This window comes from Leiobunum rupestre, chromosome 8, assembly GCF_980474605.1.
Source record: "Leiobunum rupestre chromosome 8, qqLeiRupe1.1.hap1, whole genome shotgun sequence".
Lineage (NCBI taxonomy): Eukaryota > Metazoa > Arthropoda > Arachnida > Opiliones > Sclerosomatidae > Leiobunum > Leiobunum rupestre.
The window spans coordinates 28161217-28176760 of record NC_143391.1 but is presented as its reverse complement, the minus strand read 5'-3'; the positions used below and the strand labels follow the sequence as shown (position 1 = coordinate 28176760).

The window sequence follows — 15544 nt, the reverse complement described above, 5'->3', positions numbered from 1 at the left end:
AATTGTAAACCTTGTACCTTACTCAATTTTTATTATTCAATCCTATAATTAATTTTGTCTCTTAAATAATGTCAATCGTATTTTGCGCTTTAACAAAATTTTTCGATTTTCGAGCAACGCGGATTGAAAGACAACTTTTAAATCCAATGAACGACGAGGACGTTATCCAATGAGGTACCAGGATTTCCAGTGAACTATCCAATAAAATCGAAGTATATCTCTAGCCAATAAGCATGCCGCGTTGCTAAACAATAACCAATTGTGAGTGGCGATTCGAAGACATCATTATACAAATTCGTACTATAAATTGTATGTTCAGTCTGTGAAGTGGCGCCATAGCATATCGTTCGTTATTTGAGTCTCTTGACAGCAATCCCTTGTTTTTATTTGTGTGAACAGAAAAGGAAGTATCTGATTTCTACATTTACCTCGGTAAGAATTTCTTGGTTAAGTTTTATTATAGCGACATACTATATAGTTTAAATAATTTAACTTATTTTCGGGATTGGGCTTGTTTCGCGAGTATTTGTCAGTTAACTTGCCATTAGGCTTAATGATTTCCTCGTAAAATTTCCCTTGCTTCTAAAACCGTTCCGTAAATTGCGTTTCAACTTTTTCCGCCATTTTGTTGCTAAGGGAAAATATTCGAAGAACAGTTAGGCTTAGGCTTAATTTTAGCGCCTTTTTTTTATCGTCAGTGGATTTTATCTTCAGCTTTCAAATTTTTACACGTAACTTGTTAAATATATATTTATTAACATTGGTAGGATAATAAGCGAAGGTAGCTGCTTTTATATCGTAGTTTTGGTATTTATTTATATAAATCTATGAGGATAGGCTTAGCGACTCTTTCCATGTCGTAGGTCCTAGGCTTTAATAAGTCGTTGACCTCATACCTACTCAATTTCTAATTTCAGATTTGTAAGAAATGGCTCGTACAAAGCAAACTGCGCGTAAATCTACTGGAGGTAAAGCCCCACGTAAACAGTTGGCAACCAAAGCCGCCAGGAAAAGTGCTCCATCAACTGGAGGTGTTAAGAAACCTCATCGTTATAGACCTGGTACCGTCGCTCTTCGAGAAATTCGTCGTTACCAAAAATCCACTGAGCTTTTGATCAGGAAGTTGCCATTCCAGAGATTAGTTCGTGAGATTGCCCAGGATTTCAAAACTGATCTTCGTTTCCAGAGTGCTGCTATTGGAGCTTTGCAAGTGAGTATATCCTCCACAGATTTTCCATTTTAAAAGTTAAGGTACTATTCCTGCTCTTGCCTTATCTGTCAAATTAGATTCTTAAGCATTTGAGTTTTTTATTAATACAATATTAACTGTGTATTCTTCTGTTGTAGGAGGCGAGTGAAGCCTATTTGGTAGGATTGTTTGAAGACACCAATTTGTGTGCTATTCATGCCAAGCGAGTGACCATCATGCCTAAAGATATCCAACTGGCAAGACGAATCCGTGGTGAAAGGGCATAAATTTGCCCCCTCTCGTTCTTTCATTTAATTTTAAAAGAATACACAAACTGTGAATGGAGGAGGAATAGTTTTCAACATCTTTTCATTTTTAACATCAAATTTTCATCAAAATTTAAGGGTCATTTGTATCCAGAATGTTTTTATATATTCACAAAACAGACCAATTCATTTGCTAGATAGTCACCATCTTTAATAATTAATTGTCAAGTTTTTTATTTTGAGTTATCCCCTGTATAAAGAATCTTTACTGATGGATCTAAAATCAAATTAGCAGCCATTTTTCATTTGGGTGTAGGTGGGGTTTCATCATCTGGTTTGGTTAGTCCCCCTGAAAATTTGTTCCCCATCTCTTTTATGATGGTCAAGTCCTTTTGTGTAAAATTTCCCCAAACATTTGTGGCAATTTTTGATATATTTTTCTGGCAACTTCATCACTCACTGCCAACGAGTTTTGCTTTAATTAATGTTCTAATTATAAAATGTAGTTGGTATTAGATACCACTTGTGTATATTATTTTGATCTTTATTCAAAGTCATAATTCGAATGTATCTCTAGTAGTGGTGTGAGAATTAAATTTTCGTTCATTTGTAATTATTTTATTATTTCACTATAAATATACATTTGATGCTAACTCCTTTAAGCCTATTTTTGCACAGTGGTTTTATCTAAACCTTGTATGTGTTCCGACAACTGCTTGTCTAGCACTAAATCAATATCGTTTTCTTCCCGAAGAATACAGAAATATATTAAAAATACTGCTATACTGGCTAGTATAACATACTGCTGACTTGGTGGAGGGTCATTATTTACTGCAATACCCGCTATTGAGTCTTTAGTTTTCCATTGTGCAGCTTTACTTGCGCTGTAGGAAAGGGGTTTTTCTTCACTCTCAGTTGAAAACCATCTCTTAGGAAACGATTTTCTTCCTTGGGTATATCCAATATATCTAAATGAAATTAATTATAAAATCTCTTAAAGCATACCACTTAATTGCATTAACCTGAAATGATACGCTGGATAATTAATTTGGCGAATATTACTAAACAATTTATAGTTGACGATACTAATCCTGCGCAGTATCTTTGGTACAGACATTCTAAATTGACTGAAATTAGAAAATTCTTGAAGTGTTACATAAAAGCATAGCGGCTACCATTTTTTTTGGCTTTGTTTAATTGAAAGTGTAGGTTGGTGCATATGGCATCGAGGCATTCACACCATGCGCTATTTATATTTATGACAAAAGACACCAAGGTAGCAAAATATGACTCTTTTATGTAGTCTTCATGAGTGCAGCAAAATTGATAGATTGTAGTTCTTATTTAAGTAAAAGTTTTTTGTAGTTTTGTTTGATGCAAATGTTAGCCGCTAGAAGGCGAGTCTGTGCTCTGTTATCACTTAGCAGAAAAACGTTTGCAAAATTGCATTTTGTTTTTAGCTCTACTTTGTGTCATTTGTGTTTTTTATCATAAAAACTTTGAAAACTTAAAAGAAATAATTCGTAAGTTAATAAATTTAATAAGATGAAAAGTATAGTAGAAAACAATATTTAATATTTGATTAACTAGAGTTATGCATATGTAATTAGAGTATATTACCACCCGAATAGCATTTTACTAAGCCTTGGTAAAAATAACTTGTAATGTTAACTTTATTTTAGTATTTAGCCCTATGGAACTCTTAACGCCTATTATTATTAGTTCCATGTTTAGCCTATTTCGAAGAAATCTGTACTTGGCTAATAAATTACGGCTAAATGTAATACTAGCTCCTCCCGTTATATATGTCCAATATTTTATATATTGTTCCTTGATATGTAGAAATGATAGTAGCGTTGAATTAACATGGCGGAAATTAATAATAATATTCTTAAAAATTAAATAAATTTTAGTATTGCAAGGCTTACCAGTACCGTTGATATCTGGGCTATTTTCAAGAATAGGGTCCCCTCCTATATATCTGTTTTGATTGTGCAATATTATAGCATTTTTTACAAGGAATTATTGCCGTTAAATACGATGTCAGTAAGTGGGGTTTATATACGCACCCATAATTATAAAGAACTGGGCTGGGGGGCGCCGGTCTGGTCCCCCAGTGCTCGAGCTAAGCCAGTGCTCGGCGCTGTCAGGTGCCAATGTATAGTCTTTGGACAATTTTTAATTAACTATATCTTCTTATGTATTAATTTCCGAAAAAAAATTGCTATGGTTAAATTTTGCCTAATTTACTAATTATCAAAAATTAACAAAACCAAATATTTAATTTTCAAGATAATAATGTTTTATTAGGTAATGCCGAAAGTAAGACGAAGCAAAAAACCTCCACCCGAAGGATGGGAATTAATCGAACCAACTTTAGAAGAATTAGATGGAAAAATGAGAGAAGGTTAAAAATATAAATTTTAATTTTAGAACTTGAAACTTGGAACTATCGAACCAAATTTTAAGTTCAATATATTTTTAGCTGAAACTGAATCACACGAAGGCAAGAGAAAAGTTGAGTCTTTGTGGCCTATATTCAAAATCCACCATCAGAAATCTCGGTACATTTACGATCTCTTTTACAGAAGAAAAGCAATTAGTAGAGGTAATAAATTGAACTCCTACTAGTCTTTAATAAATGTACCATTATTGAGTGTTAAAACTATTTGCAGAACTTTATGACTTTTGTACCAAAGAAGGCTACGCTGATAAAAACCTTATTGCGAAATGGAGGAAGCAAGGCTACGAGAGTCTGTGTTGTTTACGTTGCATACAAGCGAGAGATACAAATTTTGGCACAAACTGCATATGTAGAGTACCAAAAAGCAAGCTAGAAGAGGTAAATTTAAAATATTTTTTATTTAAATTAATAATGAGAATCAGAGATGCGAAAAGTACTATTTAAATGCGCAAAGTGCTTAATTTAAAAATTAATCATATATATTTAGAAGTACGTTTCAAAAGAGCTATGTAAATATAAACAGGGTGACCAGACTTCCTATATTTTTAATGCCTTCCTATAAATTCCTTTATTTTCACCTATTTTCCTATAATTTCACGATCTTTTGAAAATGAGATAATTTTTTAAGTACCTGTCATAGAACATGTAGTGAAAAAACTGCCACTTTCGAACAAAATCTTGAAATCCGCTAAGTGATCCAATAATGCAAGAAAGCAGTGTACAAAAAATTATCAATATTCAAGGTGATTCGAGTCAAAGTATACCGATATGCAGTAATTACCACCACATATAGGCCTTGCCTCCGTGGTTGCCTGCATGGTTTTCTTTTCTTTGCGAAATAAATATTATTATTATTATTTTCCTATAATTCGCTTATTTCTATTCCTATGTTTTCCTATAATTCGCCTCTTAAATTCCTAATTTTCCTATAAAATTTTCCAAGCCTTTCCCTGGTCACCCTGTATAAACCATATTTCGCATATCTCTTAATTTTTATTTCACAGTTTTACCATAAGACTTATTAAATTTTATTTCTAGGGCAAAATTGTTGAATGTGTTCACTGTGGTTGCAGAGGTTGTTCTGGCTAATGTAAAGCTTCAATTTCTTCAAAATGGTGTATAAAGATCTTTTCTGGATGTTTAAGCTACCTATAATCATAACTAAATGTACTAAAACAGTAATTGTCTACCATGTAACTTTTATTTTGGTTTTGTGTATATAAATTGAATCTTTTTCAAAGTAAGTTTTTTAGTTTTTATTTTTGCCAAAAAAAAACATGGATCAGATGGTTTCTTTTCGCTTGTTCTGGGATTTCGGAGTAGGGTAAGAAAAGTAAGGTTATGACGTCATTTCACTGGGATTCTGTGGTGGCGAATAGTTTGACTCTGAGTAAAAACGTTCTTACAAGATGGCTGCTTTTGGCCCTTATAGCAGATAAATTCTGGCTTGCAGACGACAAAATCCAATTTACTCCTTTACACCTCCTTTTCAGGAGTAAAAAGAGTAGCCCGAATACTATGGAACAAGCGAATAGTTTGTGGGGCGGAGTAATTCTCATCCCCGGAACAGGCGAATAAAACGTTTTAGAGTAAAAAGAGTACACTTTTAGTCCGAGAACCTGCGAAAAGAAACCACCTATTTTCCATGGAACTAATCAATGTGCTCATGTAAGTGTAGGGAGCTGTTGGCTCCCATGGAAGGGCTTGCCACCACCCTCCTACGCATTGAAACACTGTGCTCAGTGACTGGGCCTAAGGTGGTGCCTTTGGTATTAGCCTCAGTTGCGTAGACAAGGGGGGGGGTTTCCGGGTCCAGACCCTCCTTGGGCCTACATTTGACTGTACTAAATTCCCACCCCCTTCTCAACCCCCTCTTAACATTCACATACTTCGACCCCCAGTGGCGCACCCATAATTTTTTATGGAGGGGGCCCAGATTAATCTATGAACTAAGTTGAGAAAATTTTAAGACTTTTAATGAAACAAAGCCTAGGGGGGCCCTTGGGTGCGCCAATTCAACCCCCCCCCCCCACCTTGACTAATTTCTGGCTACGTCACTGATTAGCTTAGTTGCTCTAGCCAGGGTTATTTATAACCCTGGCCTAGCTGATTATTAATATCAAGAGACATTAGTTGGTTGTTTGGATTTGCGTTCTCTAGTTTTACTACCTTTTTGTACCATAATTTATCTCTACGCCATCTGGCGACTTTTTATAATTTACGTTAATTGTAAAAATTTCTAACTGTGTCTGCTGTATCATTTACTGCAGTGTTTACTCGCTACGCGGCTATAAGCACAGCTTGTTTGGGGAGAGTGAATAGTCCTAAGCAAAACTATTAACTTATCTATTTTTCCCATTTATATTATCATTTTATCTAGCTCGTTTACTCCACTCTATATAAATAGGTTTATAAAATGTCAGGTAACAAAGTCTTCTAACTCTCTCACCTGACACTTAGGTTGAGAGAAGGAAACTGTAAGGTTTGCGATGGATCTGCGTTTTGTTGAACGATTGAATTTGAAGGTGGAAAATTTTTAGAGTAAATCCTGGACGGGGGTGGTGGGCAGTTAACGCGAAAAAACGCCAGTCGCGATTTTTGTGTGAAAAAGAAAAAAGTCGTAGAAAAAAAGAACGCTTCTTTTTTACATCGATTTCATCTTTTCCGAAAAAGTACGCTATTATGCTTTCACCTCCGGGGATTCTATCGCTGCGGGGGTTCAGAGTTCGGTAAGTCCCGAAGGCCTTTGTATCTATTTTCCTTCGGCGTCCCGGGCCCTTTTCCAAAGCCCCCCCCTCCTACCCTGCTCCCTTTTCAGTTTAATTGGTCAATGGACCAATCACGTTACGGTTTTCCCCCGACACGTGATATATAATCGGGGGCCGATAGAAAATTGGAGGGAAAATAGGCAAGCGAGAGTGAGAAAGGGAGAGAGACCACATGTGCCTGTACCGTTTCGTCATTCGTAGGCCAAAAAACCAACGGGCAAGAAGTATTTTTATGTCTACCGAACTGACCGACGCTTTTTCCTTATCGATACTGTTTCTCAGAAGAGTTTTTTGATATGTAGCCGCGTACGATTTTTCCCCGATTAAAATAGGGGGTAGGAACAAAGTGTAAACAACCGTTCTACGTTGAAAAAGACACGCCTACTTAAGTTTTTTTTGGAGAAGTGGTAAGTTTATGAAATTTAATTAACTTGGATTTAGTTGTCATTGTATTTAACTGCGCGCCAGACTTTTAAGGTTAGGGAATCATTGCGATAGTTTATGAAACTCAATATTCATATTTCTGTCCTCTGCGACGAATCGTAACTAAACTTGTTTACCTCGTAAACAGTTACGTAGCTGACATGGACATTTTCAATACAATGCATTTTAAAACACGCGTATCTAAAGATAATGCAAATAAGGGCGTTATGTATGAAACAATAAATAGTCAGCGAATGTTCAGATTAGATTTAGTTGACTGAAAATAAATAATTTAAAAATTTTGAAATTTCCGGGACAGAATTACATGGTAATTTTAAAGTATCGGTTGTAGCTGACAACGGTATTTCACGAACAAAAGTAGTTACCTAAACCGAGATTTTCTCGGGTTAATTTGTAAACGGCGTGGGCGACGGATGGGCGGTCGCCCTAATTTGTTGAACTTGAGGGTGGTGTATTTATAACGGCTTGAGATTTGAGGAACGGATGGGGGGGTCTCTAGTCGTCAAAATGTAAATTCCAACCGGCCCGCGCCCGATTGCGAAAGAGGCCCGCGTCGACGCCACTGAGGGAGTGAAAATCTGTTTGTAGTTTCATCGTGAGTCACCATCATCCGCATCTCTCTCCTGTATCGTCTGCCCTCTCGTGTCGGGATGCTGAGGATTATTATTACCGCGGAAAGAGACGCGATGGGGGATGGAAACGGTCTACTTTGAATAGCCGGCTGCCTTTTGAATAAGCGCCACAATAGCGCCGATCCTATTATACTCTCGAAAATATTCGCTCCAGACTCGGACAAATATAATATTTTGAAGCGGTACTGTTAGATCAGCTGCGGAATATCGGTTTGTCACCAAGGTTAACCCCTCATTTTAGGGCGGATTATTCGAGATATTATCTTAATAATTTAACGAATAAAAATGCCCCGAAGTCATTGACACTGTGGGTCCTTTGTTACCGTCGTTTTGACCTTAGATTTTTGCCGCGTCGTGTTTGCTATTTTCAGAAATCGGTTAAAAATAAGTGAAATTTAACGACAACAACTGTAATTTCCGTACCGATTTTCCGTGTAAGTTGATTTCGCGTTTTAAGGTGTTATATTTGTGGCTGTAATTCTTGTCCGGGCTCGTCTTGGCGAGCGTTCGATGAGAATAGGCTTTAGAGAAGGTTTTTATCGACTCCACGAAGAAGGGAGGGAAGAAAGGGCCAAGATGTTTCAGAAGCGGTTATCTTCTCTAGTTATAACCGTTGCTTCGAGACTACTTGGGGATGCGTAAAAAGACGTTGGGGAGAAGGCTTTTGTGTAGCGAGAACCAAAGTCGCTCGGGGCAACCCTCAGAAGTCCTTTTGGTATTTCGGGGGGCGCGCGTTAGCCCCTGAGGCGAGGGAGTTCTCGGCTGTTATCAATTGTACTCGCGAGGGTAGCCCCCGTCTTTCGAGGTGAGACCAAAAATCGGCTATTCCGACAGTACAGTGCCGACTTCACCTTTTATTTACCTTTCCTTAAACTGTCAGTTAACTAACGTGACGCTGAAGAATTTCGAGATATTTCTGTCCGTTGATTATGGCGCCACTGTTGTCAGGGTCTCGCGTTTCGTATTATATATATTTTTTAGTCCCTCAATTGTTGTCATCTTACTCCACTAAATTTGAGAAATATTGAAAAATTTGGGCGTCAAATGTCTCTAGACTCGGATAAGTCTCTTTAGGGTGTCGCTTTTAATCATTTTATCGTTCGTTGCCGTAGGGGCGGAAAGCAACCGCTTAAACTCGTATTTTGTTGTTTAGCGAACTTGGAATCGTTTCCGTTAGATGGCGCAACGGGTTAAATACCGACGATTTCCGGCTATTTGGAGCGAAGCTCTGGCTGTTCGCGTATTACCCCGGCGTTATTTCCCCATCCATTACGCAACAATGTATTTCTTTTTTGTCTCACTCACCAACACACTCTTTAAAGGAGCCAAATAGAATGGTTTCTCCATTTAAAGACTACAATGCCGGATGAACTATGACCCCTCCCTCCTTACGGAGTCCCGTGTTGCGCGCGCGCGGAGGGGGGAAAGAAAATCCGAAACAATGGTTCGGGCTTCCGACAATATAATTCATTTCAGATAAAACCCGCTGCCCAATGGTTTTTTCTTAGCGCGGGCTGTTGGCGTTTCTCTCGGCATGGGCGTCGCTACTCTTACGAAAGAACTCGGTTTCCGCGTATTGAAATGGCTCGAAATAAAAGCACGACTTCTTTTTGTAATTATACCGTTAGCAACATCGTCTCTATTTGACGTTTTAACTAAATTGTTTCCATTATCGGTAGGAAGTCATTGAGTGGCCCAAAGGTGGGAGAATATCAACTAGCTCATTAGTTAGGTGTATAGCGACTTACAATTATACAGAAATATAATCTCCGTATATTTAACATTTATCTTGGGTTGAAAATTCCAAAATTATGGTGTTCGAATTGGTAAGTGTGCAAAAATAATTCTTGGTCAAATAGAGATATATTTTGCCTTATATAACAATCATCTAGGCCAGCGGTTCCCAATTTTTTTTCTATGGAACCCTAAATTATCCACCTAATTATGGCGGAACCCCAACTAATTTTTTTACTTATCTTGAAAGACTCTTGACATAAACAAAGATGGCCGCGCTGCGAATTCTCGGAACCCCAGGGTTCCGCGGAACACCTTTTGGGAACCGCTGAGTTAGGCTAATACCCAAGGCACCATCTTAGTTATCTAGCGACTTTTATTGCCTTTAAATCAGGTACCCGGGTTACAGTGCGTAGGGTGGTGACAAGCCCTTCGTGCAATCTTGGAGGAACTCCAAGATGCAACGCGAGCCAATAGCGCCGTACACTAACTATTACCGTAAACTCAACAATTTTTCATGGGGGAGCGAATTTGCAAACTCAATGCAGGAGTGTTTCCCAGTGCCACAAGCTGGGATCGAACCCGGCTCCTCTCGCTGCGAGGCGAAAGTTGAAGCTCCTAATATACCCATACACGTATACGTAAGGACAATCTTTGACCTCGAATATCTTCGGTCATGGGTCTAATTCCGATATGAGTTCCGTTATGACTCTGAGCGTTATGTACCAAAAATTGTCATTCCAAGATATGATTTAGTTGCTTCGCTCGCTCCGCTGCAAAACGTTTTCGAAATGGTCAGTTTTATAAACGTCATACACAGAGTTTACAGATAAGTGGTTAAATTTTAAAAGGAGTTGAAACCTAGGAGGATCGAGTTTTCAAATCCCTAGTTGAAACTGTCATAGATAAATTATCCTCATGGAAAGGCGACTAGTGAAGCGACATCTGTTGTAAGTTTCTGTGTTTTGAAGGTACTAGACAAATAATAGCTTTGAAGATTCTCATTTAATTAATATTTAGTTCAAATATTAAATATTTTAAGAATTATTATGAATAAAAAGGTATCAACATTATACCACTACCAAAATTTATTAAGGTAACGAATATTTTTAGTGTTGAGTTTGACCAGTGGCGTTGGATATGAGTGATATAAGTTTTAACCATCCCATATCTTCTATTAAACCGGCCAGTAGAAATGTAAAATTGAACTCAATTTAATTGCGATATTTAAAATATAAAATAAATTGTAGTGAGCTTTATTTCCACCCCAAAGAGTATAAAAAGTCCTTTCGAAAGTATAATCAAGTAGTTTTTTCTCAGTATTTTTATATCTGGGGAAAAAAACACACACAATGCCTTAATTATAATGACTTTTTTTAATTCCGGCAAACGGGACATTATTTTTAATTGACGCATTATGTTGAAACGGGAATATCTGAAGCGTATAACATATAACGATGGGGTTAAAATCTGGAATTCAGGGAAGAGGGCCACAAGGTCGTCTCTTGGGTGGATGGGCGGCTCGACAAATCCCGTTCGTCCGTCATTTACCATAAATTGATTGTTTTAGAAGAGAATCCGGAGGGGGGGGGGTTGCTATATTTTCTAGGATATTTCGTCTCGCGATTGTGTTTTGGGGCAACCGGCGCCAAAAAATTAATTAGACTCAAAAATCCACGTGCTTGGTAAGTTTCCCGAAATATATCAGCGGCGCTGGTGGTATCGCGCCCAAGGGCTTACTGAATAGTTGACCCTAAGGCCGGAAGAAGGGTACGGTTTGTTCCTCGTCCGTCGCGCGATCCCGCTCGTGCCAGCGGGGCGCGCTAAATGGGTGTAGCCGGGCTAGTCTGGCATCGGCTGAATGTAATTAACAGCGGCACGCGCTGCTCCAAGTTCTCGCGGATATCACACATGGCGGATGCCGTTTTCCAACTCTCGCCGCGATGTTTGGAAGTAATTTACTTATTAACACTTGTTTCTTCCGACTAATTAAAACATTTTTACATCTGTTTCCGCTCTAGGACAAGTCCATCGGAAATTCTCTCTCCCATATTAGCATATTAAGCGCAGCTGCGTCGTCATGTAGGGACAAATTTCTCTGTAATTTATGGAAGGAATATTGCCATTATAGTTTTCATATTTTTGTTTCTTTAAATTTTCGAATTTAAACTTAATTTAAGATTTTTTTTCGTCATTTCACAATAAACATAAATATTACCATACGTCTATAATATTGTTTGTCACTTTGGGGAATATTTTACTGTGAGCTAGTAACGGAGTGACGTTGTTTGTCACTTTGGGGAATATTTTACTGTGAGCTAGTAACGGAGTGACGTTGTTTGTCACTTTGGGGAATATTTTACTGTGAGCTAGTAACGGAGTGACGTTGTTTGTCACTTTGGGGAATATTTTACTGTGAGCTAGTAACGGAGTGACGTTGTTTGTCACTTTGGGGAATATTTTACTGTGAGCTAGTAACGGAGTGACGTCATCACTAGACAAAAATCGACCCCTTGCGAGGCGCTGTCAAAGGTTACCCGTGACGCGTTAGCAAAACGGCGACGAAGCGCGTAATGCAGTCTGTCTTGTTAATAGCTCTCAGTAAAACTTTTACATGTGAAGAATAGGAAGCGTCACACTTATGTAAAATTTTTATATACTTATGATATTACCAAGAATGTATTTATTTATACTAGAGGGGGGGGGGTGACTTGGGCTGATTTTTTTTTTTTAATCCAAGGAAGAAAGGCTGATTGAGTCTGAGAAGACCGCGAGCCCGGCGAAGATCTGATTAAACAGGGCGAGATATGTGTAACGGCCACGCCAACGGGGGGATACGTGGGGACAGGGGTGGGGACACCCGTGGCGGAAGTTGGGGAATTGGTAGTCGTCCTCACACGACCATCCACAAACTCTGCCTCCCGGACGCCTGGGATTACAGGAGTGAGCCACTACTCCCGGCGACTTGGGCTGATTTGAAGGAAAAAAAAACTTTTCAACTTAGTCATTATCCCTAAGTATAAATAAATACTTTTTTGACAAAACCATATCGGTTAATCACAGTTTTTAGCGGAGAAATTGCCTAAGCTGCAGTTTCGATATTTTTCATAATGATAATGGAGATTATTTGCTTGAAGAAAGTTCATTTATTTTAAAGTAACTTTAAGTTATGATATTTTTAATAACAATTTCAAAGTGAAAGTAGAGTAGCTCCATCCTTTTTATATTTAAAATATTATTTTAAGTGATCGGAAATTGTTTATTACCCCTTTAAAGGCCTAGGTTCACCCCTCTTTGCCAAAAAAGGGTTCAAACATCCTTTTTACTTGCCCCTCGAAACCCCACCATTGATAGCGACGGGTCAGCTCGCTCTCCCGACCTCTCCATGTGGAAGGATTAAGTCCGGCATTGTTAGCGCTGTCAAAATTGTCAGCAGTGACAATGCCCTTGAGAACCGCGAAGTCCGAATGACGAGGTGACCGTCGCTATCAATACGGGGATAGCGAAGGGAAAAGCAAAAAGATGTTTGAACCCTTTTTCGACACTGGGGGATGAAATTATCTGAAACTAGGCCTTTAACATTTAAAACTTTGTGGGATATTTATAATTTGTCAAAAGGCGGCAAAACGTAATTAATGCAAGTTAATTCTTCAAGTTACGAGGCAGGTCCAAAGACTAGACACAACTCAGAACATGGCCACGAACTGATTGGTATGGTTATTGGTAAATTAGACATTCAGAAAATTTGCGTTGGGAAAATAGGTTTCGTCATACTTGCACCATTATGTATGGTCATATATTTACTTATTACTTAATAGAAGCACAGACCACCTACCCTAAACGGGACATGTATCGCCGGTAGTAATTTAATTTTTTAATCTCTCGAATGTGATGCGGCTTTTTTAACAGCGCGCCATCTCACGGAAAGTAGAGGCAGTTTTATAGGTATGAAGGTAAGTACGCGCGACGTTAAAAAATCATGTTGTAGAAGCTGGTTCACGCCCGACTTTTTTATTTTAATTTCGTAAAATTCACGATTTTCACGCGCTATTTTCTGTAAAAAAATCCGCGTCACTTTTTAGACACCTTTTTCGAGGTTGACGCGAGTCCTTCTTGGGGTAGGTGGTCTGTGATCGAAGTAATAATTAATAATATTCGACACGTAAAGCTTCTCCGTTAATACAAACGCAGCCTTAACCCACTCCTTCCCTTTGAAGGAATCGCCATTTCAAAATATGAACCTGGAAGCAATTACTATACATCACCGTAATATTTCCGATAAAATAATGAATTGTCTTTTTCTCGGAAGCTTTTCAATCTTTTCCGAGTCGTTCCACGCAGCCCGAAACATAGACAAAGAAAGCTGCAAATCCATAACGCGTCACCGTATTGCCTTTCACCCCGAGAGTCAAATTTCGCGGAAGTGGGCGTGGCCCTCGTATCGATTTTAGGCGTTAGGGAGTTGTATCGAGCCACTAGCCATAAATATAGTGGCTTCCTCGCTTGTGCCTATTTTATTTTATTTCTTGACGCTCCTGAAAATACGAAAAAGAAAATAGACGGAGAAAAGAATTGCTTCAAAATTCAGCGGAAACACTGTCATTTTCATTTCTTCGTTCTTTTTCTCCGGAATATTTATGGACTATTCCGCCTTTCTTAAGTATATAACGAACCTCTTTTCTCGGTAAATTTTCGGAAAAGTATAGTCTAGTAGCAAAACAGAAATTTCTATCAGGAAAATTTAATGCTGAATTAGTTGGAAATTCCTCCTAATATACTCTTTATACTCTTTGTTAGAGTTTGGGGGGGGGGGGGGAGGTGAGGGGGCGTAACCTTTCACTTATTTCTAGAAGCTAGGAGTAACAAACACTGCACCCCTCACAAGGATAACGCAACCCATTAAAAGTCGTACATTTTTCATTGGATAGACGCATTAGCGCCGGCTGCCGTCGGAAGGGGAAAATTCGGAAATTGTCTTCCCCCTTTCCCTATAACGTTCAGCGTAAAGGCTCGTCCAATGAAATTTGTACACAACACGGCGTTAGCGGGTTTAAAGGCTCGCTGCGCTCTCCTTGTGTTTGTTGCTCCTAGCTAGAAGTGACAATGCTTTCTTGCGGGGAGTTATTTCTCTATCGTATTGTTATTCTAATACGACAGTAAATGCGCCGATAATGGGTCACGGCGTTAGATGACGCTTTTGTTTTGATATTTTCGGCGGCTCTGTTTCCCGAAAGCCATTTACGACAGACCCGTATCACTCAAGGACGCGCTACATATATGTCGTCAACCTAATGGGTTTGCCTTGTCCGTAATTAAGTGTTCTTTGTTCATTCGTGGTGGTATGATTGGGTTACTGTAAATTTCCTAATCATTTTAAATTATCTAGTTCGTAAATTTGTAAGACGTAATCGTAACGCAGTGTTGGCTGATTTATATCGAGTGAAGTTTAAAAAAAAAAAAACATTGATTTAAATAATATTTCGTATTTATAAAAGAATACCAAATAACAAAAAAAAACCTAACCAATCTGAACATACTCAAATATTAAATGATAATTAAATAAACAATAATTTAATTTTAGATTATAACCCGTAATATACCAATCAAATTGAAAAAGAGCTATTGTTTAAAAATCAATAAATTTAATGAAAGGGAAATTACCTTATAAAAGAACGTTTACTTTTTATTAATTCATCTATTTTTTTATCAAATCAAGGGGAAACCATGTGAATGTTTAGTACCGTTTTCTGCCACCAGATGTGTAAATTGGAATTGTGCTTTGGACAAATTTTTAATTATTATCCCAATTTGTTTTTGCTATGGAACCCCATATCAGCCACCTAATTCTGGCGGAACCCCAACTCATTTTTTTTACTGATCTTAAAAGACTCTTGACACAAACAAAGATGGCCGCGCTGCGAATTCTCGGAACCCCTGTGACTCTTCCGCGGAACACCTTTTAGGAACCGCTGACCCACTTAACAAAATAAAACAAACCCCATCCATTTATTTTACGCCATTCTCATAATCAAAAAATGACCAAATAT

The 15544-nt window shown here is 38.2% G+C and overlaps 3 protein-coding genes across 3 annotated transcripts in view; all 3 read left to right on the top strand.

Annotated features, from left to right (window-relative positions):
* The first annotated feature begins 287 nt into the window (after positions 1-287).
* LOC149933003 (histone H3.3A) lies at positions 288-2068 on the top strand. The gene is made up of 3 exons (XM_090157537.1): positions 288-432; positions 918-1210; positions 1348-2068. Exons 2-3 carry the CDS (start codon positions 929-931, stop codon positions 1474-1476), a joined length of 411 nt encoding a protein of 136 aa, XP_090013663.1. The 5' UTR covers positions 288-432; positions 918-928; the 3' UTR covers positions 1477-2068.
* Positions 2069-2872: 804 nt separating this feature from the next.
* Positions 2873-5159, top strand: l(1)10Bb (BUD31-like protein). The gene is made up of 5 exons (XM_090157536.1): positions 2873-2978; positions 3766-3862; positions 3941-4063; positions 4131-4297; positions 4958-5159. The coding sequence occupies exons 2-5, from the start codon at positions 3769-3771 to the stop codon at positions 5006-5008; spliced, it is 435 nt and encodes a 144-aa protein (XP_090013662.1). The 5' UTR covers positions 2873-2978; positions 3766-3768; the 3' UTR covers positions 5009-5159.
* A 1712-nt stretch (positions 5160-6871) lies between these two features.
* Positions 6872-15544, top strand: part of LOC149933001 (uncharacterized) — a 55756-nt gene continuing 47083 nt past the window's right edge. Inside the window, exon 1 of the mRNA XM_090155162.1 lies at positions 6872-7094. The gene's annotated coding sequence lies outside the window, so the exon portion shown is untranslated. The remainder of the gene's footprint in view (positions 7095-15544) is intronic.